At 41.6% G+C, this 7,837-nt stretch overlaps 1 protein-coding gene across 2 annotated transcripts; it reads left to right on the top strand.

Annotated features, from left to right (window-relative positions):
* Window positions 1–441: 441 nt before the first annotated feature.
* Window positions 442–5,898, top strand: pcolcea (procollagen C-endopeptidase enhancer a). 2 transcript variants are annotated; one of them, XM_080779388.1, is made up of 9 exons: window positions 442–737; window positions 2,538–2,646; window positions 2,878–3,136; window positions 3,365–3,489; window positions 3,593–3,729; window positions 4,142–4,485; window positions 4,621–4,698; window positions 5,137–5,307; window positions 5,546–5,898. In XM_080779388.1, exons 1-9 carry the CDS (start codon window positions 655–657, stop codon window positions 5,674–5,676), a joined length of 1,437 nt encoding a protein of 478 aa, XP_080635514.1. In that variant the 5' UTR covers window positions 442–654; the 3' UTR covers window positions 5,677–5,898. The 2 variants fall into 2 exon arrangements, with proteins under 2 accessions (XP_080635514.1, XP_080635513.1); XM_080779387.1 differs by having other exon boundaries at window positions 4,142–4,497.
* The last annotated feature ends 1,939 nt before the right edge of the window (window positions 5,899–7,837 follow it).

Raw genomic sequence — 7,837 nt, 5'->3', positions numbered from 1 at the left:
TGGGTTTACTTGTAAAGTGCTTTATGTCCTGCATGCAGCCTGAGGCTCAACCTCCACCTGTTCACTCTGCATAATCATCATCATCACCCAGTCTCTCAAGGACTGACCACAGACAGTTCAAGCTCAGTTTTAGTGCTGCAGAGACAGAAAACAGACAGACAGAAAAAGTCTGCTAACGGTGCAAAGGACCATGACGGCCTTGCTCTAAATATGTATATATAATTTGATCCAAACCAGATAAAATTGCACAAAATCCATATGCGCAGTGTTAATTTAACTATGGAAGTTTGTGCAATGCTATACATAGTCTCCATTCCTCAGTGTCGTATTTTCTTCATGCCCCCCCCCCCATTACATTTTATGTCATTATAGGAAACACATCTGGATATAATTAGAGCCCTCCCCTCTTCTCCTCTCCCTACCCTTTCTCGTCATCTCTCCTTGAGACTCTCGCTTCTGTCCTCTCAGCATCTCTTGTCTCTGTCCTATCTTGTTCCTAATACCCCCTTACATTCTTACCCACACATTCATTTTCTCTGCCTCTCCTCCAAAGGGTCTCCCTCCCCCGTGCTTCACCTCTTGTCTCCCGCTGCCACCTCCCCTCTTCTTTTGCTGTAGTTTGTTGCTTTGTGAGCACACGGCAGTCACGGCATCATGAAGCCTGAGGACTGCATCTGGGCTCTCTCTCTGCTCCTGTCCCTCTGTTTAGCACAACAACAACAGACTAACTCTTCCAGGTGAGTTGTTTTCCATTCCTTGTGTGAAAGTCTTTGTGCAAGTTTTGGCTACATGTAATGGAAAGTACCTTCCCAAGAGGTGGTAGCGTAGTTCTTATTAAAGAGGTTGGATGATGTTGAATTTGTTCTGGCTGTGATAACTGATAACCGTTCCTCATATAGGCTTTGTATGATTCATAAAAAGAGCAGTGTGTAAAGTTGTGAATTAGATGGTCAGCCTCTGAATTCTTGCCTAAATAACTGAGTCCATTTAATTGTCATTCAGTATTTATATAGCTGGAGCAGTGTCCTGTTGGTTTTCTGAGCCGTGATGTGAGGCAAGCTTAGTCTGCGCCTGTGGTGGCTGAGCTGCTCCAGATGTTATTGCTTTTGCATCTGTCTGTGAGGTCGGTTCAGGATGCTTTGGCTCCAGAACTGCTTGGCTCTGATCAACAGGCGTCTGTCTCACTCTACTGGGGTTCTGCAGTCTGCGTTCCTTAAATAGTTGTTTCCATTGTGTCTGAGGCGAGATGTTTTGAAAGGGATTAGCGCGGGTCCTGGACCTATAATATTTGTTGTTGTCGTTCTTCAGCAATGATAAGTCTTACAGAGAAAAAATACGAGATGATTAGAAAATGATTATTTTTGGTCTTCCTGAGTGTAGGTTTTAGATATTAATGCAAATATATTAATTCCTGTTGCATTCTTAATAACTATTTCTTTCTCCAAAGTATCATTCAAATTATTATGCATTAGTGTAAGGGTTAGGGTCCTTTTGATCACAGGTTTTTCCCCCAAGACCTTCAGAAAGAGCCATGCTCTAGATGCTGGTCTTTAATCTTGCTTTCATTGTCCACTGTACCAAAATAGTGGCATATAAATACAGGGTATCTGTAATGAAAGTATACACATACCTTGACTTGATTCCAATCAAAATGTCTTAATATATTGCCACAGACTTGTTGTTTTAAACATCTATTCTGTATCTTCTGGCCTGTCATTTCAGCTATTTAAAACAAATTACTATCTTCACTAAAACTAGCAGGCTAAAATAAATATATTCCACGATGGTTTGTGTTTATCTCTGTCAGTAATAGTTTGGACAAGGGAATTGTCAAAAACAACAGAAAGCAATCTTTCAGACATGATTGAGTTTCAACACACTTTATTTGAAGCAGGCTACATAACATTACCATGAGGTTATAGCACAACTTTAAAGCTTCCACTTTTTTCTTTTTGTTGTTTCGTTATTCTGACAGGGTACTATACCCAAAATACTGCCCGACTCAGCCTTTTTAGCTGTATTTGTTTGCTGTTTGGTGTATAGTAATCTGTGTGCTGTTATGTGATATTGAACGATCCAGATGTAAATCCAGAACTTAATAGCAGTTATTAGCAGCTATTAATGAAATTCATGAGATGAATTTGTTATGATTAATATGATCACCTTTTAGAATCTTGGGGAAATGAAGCCATGATGAGTCAGCCATGATCATAGCCATGTACAGGGTTAGAGATATTGAAAGCCAAGTTGAGTCACAGTTGAATTCTTATGATACATTGAAACGCAAAATAGTTGGGATTCTCAAGGACATTGGCCAAGAGGGAGGCATTCTTGTTGGAGCGGCTTAAGGGATTTACAGATCTCAACAGGACATGATTCACACTTCACAATATGTGTGCGGAATTAGTCAATAGATTATACTGTATATTGTGCTACTGCTAATATCATAACACACATCATATAGGCCTAATATACAATTATTCTGTATATCCCTATACGTGATTATAGTGCTATTCTTTCCACTTTGTACATACCAGGCCCGTTTTCCACTGTGGAGGAGACCTGGTTTCAGACTCAGGATTTGTTGGCAGTGAGGGCTTTCCAAGCTTCTACAAACCCAACAGTAAATGCATATGGCGGATCACTGTGAGTCACTGAACCCCAACTACTCTCTCTCTCTCTCTCTCTCTCTCTCACACACACACACACACACACACACACACACACACACACACACACACACACACACACACTTGCTTTTGTTTGTCCATCCTTAACGGTGCGTTCGTAGCCGTAGGTGGCTAAAGAGTCCTATCCACGAGCCACGTGTTCTGCAGCTGTTGATATTTTCATGAGACCTTCTCTCTGACTCCATAGGTCCCAGAGGGCAACGTGGTCATGCTCTCCTTCCGCATCTTTGACCTGGAGGCTGACGCACTGTGTCGCTATGACTACCTGGATGTGTACAACGGCCACTCCAACATGGTCCAAAAGCTTGGGCGGTTTTGCGGAACGTTCCGGCCCGGCGCTCTTATGTCCACCACCAACACCATGATGCTGGAAATGGTGTCTGACACGGAGAACCAAGGGAGAGGCTTTGTGGCTTATTTCAGTGGAGGCAAACCCCATGCAAATGGTATTCGTGTATAATTGACTATTGTTCCCTATCCCGGGTCGGGACCCCTGCAGCACTGCTTGTTTTCCATCTCACCAGGACGTTAAATCTGGTGTCTTGGTAGGATGGAAAACCAGCAGTAGGCTACATGGGGGTTGCCACGGTCCGAAGTTGAAAAACAGCTGTTTTATATCACAATATGGTTTATGGTGTATTCATTTCCATACCCCCTAATACAACTTGTTTCAGATGACCTGTTCTGTGGGGGGAAGATGACAAAAGCCCAGGGAGAGATCATAACACCCAACTGGCCAGACAAGAAATACCCACCAGGAATCACCTGCTCCTGGCTTGTTACTGTGGAGCCTGATATGGTCACTTTCACAAGTTTCTGACATTCCATTTACACATATTTTGTGCAATCACCATACAGTACATCACAGTTCTGTTTCTATCTTCTCTGTGTTTTGGTACCAGGTCGTTGAAGTGAAGTTTGATAAGTTTGGCTTAGAGTCTGACACCTACTGCCGCTTTGACTATGTGGCATTCTTCAACGGAGGAGAGAGAGACGACTCTCGTCTGATTGGGAAATACTGTGGCGATAAGAGCCCTGAGTAAGTAACGATATAGAGCAGTGGTTCTCAAACTTTTTTATTTCAAGGACCCTCAATTGCATGCATTTGGCCTCAATAGCTGGGGACCTAGCTGTATGGTTATTATCGTGTTTTTTGTTTTCTTTCTTTTTTTCTTTTTTTTCCAGTTTTAATTGTCATCGTCACCTATTGCACGCCTGTCCATCCTGGAAGAAGTTCCCCTCTTTTGTGTTCCTTGCTAAGTTTTCTTCTTTTTCTTTTCTCATCAACAGTTCTTTCTTGACTGATTGAGGTCTATTGTTTTGTTTCCTTTGATAGATTTGGCTCTTTGAGACTGTAACAGTGATTGAGGGCTTTAATTTGGCTTCTCATCTGTTCCCTTTCTCTCTCTCTCTCTCTCTCTCTCTCTCTCTCTTCCTGGTGACACCCATAGAACCATTATCAGCAACGGCAATGTGATGCTTGTCCAGTTCGTGTCTGACCTCAGTGTGACATCTGATGGCTTCAGAGTCAGCTACAACAGCATCCCACATGGTTCTAAATCCATTTACACTGACTCCGCGTCAGTACCTCGTGTGGAGTCAAGCCCTTCAAAACCTGTGGTAAATGCTAGACGTCCTGCCGCCACCACTACGCAGCCCCCCACCACCACCACCAAATATGTTGCCCCGCCTAAGCCAGTGCCCACCAAAAAACTCAAGCCAGCCAGGCCTGTTAGGCCCCGTGTACCAAGCGCCACAGACCAGAATAGACAGAGGCCAAACGGGAAAAAGCCAGGTAAAAAGCCAGGTAATAGCCTATACCAAGCATGTAAATATTATTTACATGCTTGGAATCATGTACTTTGGGGTTTACAAGTATTTTACAAGCTCTCTGTATGAATGCTTTACGTTACGTGTTGTTATATTCCAGTCCCTCAGAATCCACTCTGTGCCAAAGGATGTAAGAGAGATGGCACTATCAAGACCAGTTTCTGTGCCAGCGAATTTGGTGAGTGCCATGCAATTCACCACTATGCACATCATTTAAAGACCCTTGGACACAGAGTCCAATTGCAAATGTTCAAAACTAGACTATAGGTCCAAGCCGCTATACGCAGAGCCCCATCACAGCAGTTTGTGTCTGACATGATATCGACCGGCTAGCCGGCTAGCTCGTTGGGCAATTTAAATATAGCATATGATGCAGTAATCAAACTGGGTTTGATTAAAACATAAATGGTGCACCATCATAGCCACAAAATAAAAGAAAGAAATGTGAGAAAATATCTTATTCTGTGTGCAAGGGTGAGTTTTGAAGTGAAGTGAAGGTTCTCGAGATACATGAACTATACACAGACAGACGCATGCAGAAATGTTGTGCATTTATGATATCTTTGTTTATTCATTATTTTGCTAATAATTAAACCCTGTCTGTCTGCTCTTCCAGTGATAACAGGGAAGGTGACGTCACTAACCCCTGGGCCTCGGGGAACTCTTAACGTCAACGTCTCCCTCATTAAGGCCTACAAGGCAGGTCGGTTGACCATCACACAAGCTGGAGAGGCCATGTCTGTGAAGCTGGTCTCACAATGCAAGAAATGCCCATTGCTACGCAAAGGTATGTCATTTATAGATTTACTGATTCTGACAAGTGCACAAACAAGCACACAGACACGGACGTGCGGTCGTGCGGTCGCGCACACACACACACACACACACACACACACACACACACACACACACACACACACACACACACACACACACACACACACACACACACACACACACACACACACACACACACGTTTTTTTGATAAGACTGAGTAATAATATGTAAAACATCTTTCTGTAAGGTATGAACTATATAATCATGGGTCAAGTGGATGAAGACGGAGGTGCTACCCTGGCCCCTGGTGCATTCACAGCTCCGTACAAGGCCCCTCATCACAAACTGCTCAACAACATCAACAACCAGCCCTGCTAACCTCACACTGAAGTCTACCCAGTCCACAACAACACCATTCAAAACAAAATCCAGAAATGTATGCACAACCACAGTTGCAATGTGAAACAAGCACTATATTCCTATAACAGTTTTATATGATGCAATAAAGGAATATGCTGTATGCCCTTTATCTTGTTTTATCTTACCCCACACTCCAGATGTATAATTTATGTATAAATATTAAAAGGATTTGTAATTTTCTTTTTACATTCACATTTATTTGCATGAATGTCAACCAAAGGACATAATATAGTCCTACATACTTACACCTATAGAAACCCCATTCAACCCTATTTAGGTTAATCTTACGGTGGACATGTTTGCCTGAAAAGGAATCTTTGAAATGTTTCATAGTTTTAGAAATGTAGTGCTTTCAAATTTGAGTAATTTATAATGGGGCTCAATGGCAGGCTATTGGCAGGTCAAAAGATCACTTTCACCTAAAAACTCCATTCACACTTTTTATAATTCAGCTTACTGCATGTGGAGACACATGCTGGAACTTTTTTACTTTGAAATGTTTTGTAGTTTCTGAGTTATTTAACTTAAACGCCCAATGCATTCTCAATGGCAATAGCACAAACTTTGGCATGCTACTATGTGCTAAATCTGTCTTTAAACTTGAGTTTGTGAGCTTTCTACTCTGCCTCCATCTTGTGAATTGTGGGTAGAGCTGCCTCATTTAGTTACCACCACCAGTCAGAAGCCACCAGAGTCCAATCTCTTGCTGAAGATAGTAGAGATGCTCCGATAATCGGCCAGCGATCGGTGATCGGCCTGTTCGGCCATATCGGCAGATATTCACTCTGATCGGCAATTAACCCTATCTGGAGAAACTGATCTTTTACACCATTTAAGTGGAATAAATGTCAATCAGATATAACATTATTTTGCATTTTTGTGACAGGCCTAAAAACATTGTCCCTTCCTCCCCACACACGGGAACAGTTTTGACGTGGGTTTTGACATAGGCCTAATAATCCTATAATCATTTTGGAAATATTAAAATGTGCAACATTTCACAAGATCAGTATTGGTATCGGACCTATATCGGCCGATCCGATCATGAGAAAAACAATGTGGTGATCCGTATCGGAGCATCCCTAGCAGATCGGCTTGTCTTGTGTCATAGTGGTCTGTATCATGGAATAAGCATTATTTGTTATGGAAGATCTGTCTGTAATACAGACAGATCTGTACAGACTGTATCGAATCTAATGCACCATTTTAAAGTGTCATCATGCAACAGTGCCACTGTGTGGCCTTTATAATAAGTGCAAAGCCAGACAGGAACACTTTTATTTGTATCAAACCCTGTACAGTGTACACACTCAAGGCTCCATATATGGCCAGTACAGAATTCTTTCCATATAGCCTATATGTTGATCTGACCCAAAATGCCAGCGCTCGCCCAGCAGTCTGCTGTCACCCAGACGGATGCATACACACGCCCCCAGGTGTCTTACTCTGGTGTAAGTTAGATAGCATTTAGATCTATATACATATTCCACCATTACGTTCTTATACGTATGATTCCTGATAACTATAATTCTTATGTATTGCCAATGCTTTATGTTCTTGCTTAATGTTAAATCGCTCTGGATTAAGAGTGTCTGATAAATGCCTATATTTTTAATTGTGTGCTATTGCCATTGACAATGCATTGGGCGTTTAAGTTAAATAACATATTTCAAAGCAAAAGGTTCCAGCATGTGTGTCCGCACAGTAAGCTGAATTATAAAAAGTGTGAATGGAGTTTCTAGGAGAAAGTGATGTTTTTGACAAAATATTGTTTGTTCAATTTGAATTCAGCAAACAGACATTTTCAGTTTCCTTTTTTTTTTTGGTTTGTGAAAACGCTGCAAACGCATGAGAAAAATCACAAAATTGGTAGTAGGCACCTTTAGTATAATTATGTTGGTTCAATTTGAAACCAGCAAACATAAATATCACTCTAACATTTTAAAACAATTATAAACAATATCAAACGTTCAAAGTTGAATCATATAGGCCTAGTCTTCAATCAAGCCAGATAACGTCAGTCAATAAAAATATTAATAATTTAAATAGATTGTGCGCGTGTGCGTCATGCGTGCGTGCGTCTTTGCAGTGTGGGTTCTGGATCCATAATGACGCACGT

This window comes from Protomyctophum bolini (assembly GCF_963924005.1).
Source record: "Protomyctophum bolini genome assembly, chromosome: 13".
Classification (NCBI taxonomy): Eukaryota; Metazoa; Chordata; class Actinopteri; order Myctophiformes; family Myctophidae; genus Protomyctophum; species Protomyctophum bolini.
Note: the sequence above shows the minus strand (reverse complement) of the source record. Positions and strands in the feature narration are given on the sequence as shown.

Bases quoted from the DNA above. Each gene is read 5' to 3' on its own strand.
- pcolcea (XM_080779387.1), top strand. From the start codon at position 655: ATGAAGCCTGAGGACTGCATCTGGGCTCTCTCTCTGCTCCTGTCCCTC. The intron at 4,699-5,136 runs GTGAGTGCCATG...CTGCTCTTCCAG, and splicing joins TTTCTGTGCCAGCGAATTTG to TGATAACAGGGAAGGTGACG. The intron at 5,308-5,545 runs GTATGTCATTTA...TCTTTCTGTAAG, and splicing joins ATGCCCATTGCTACGCAAAG to GTATGAACTATATAATCATG.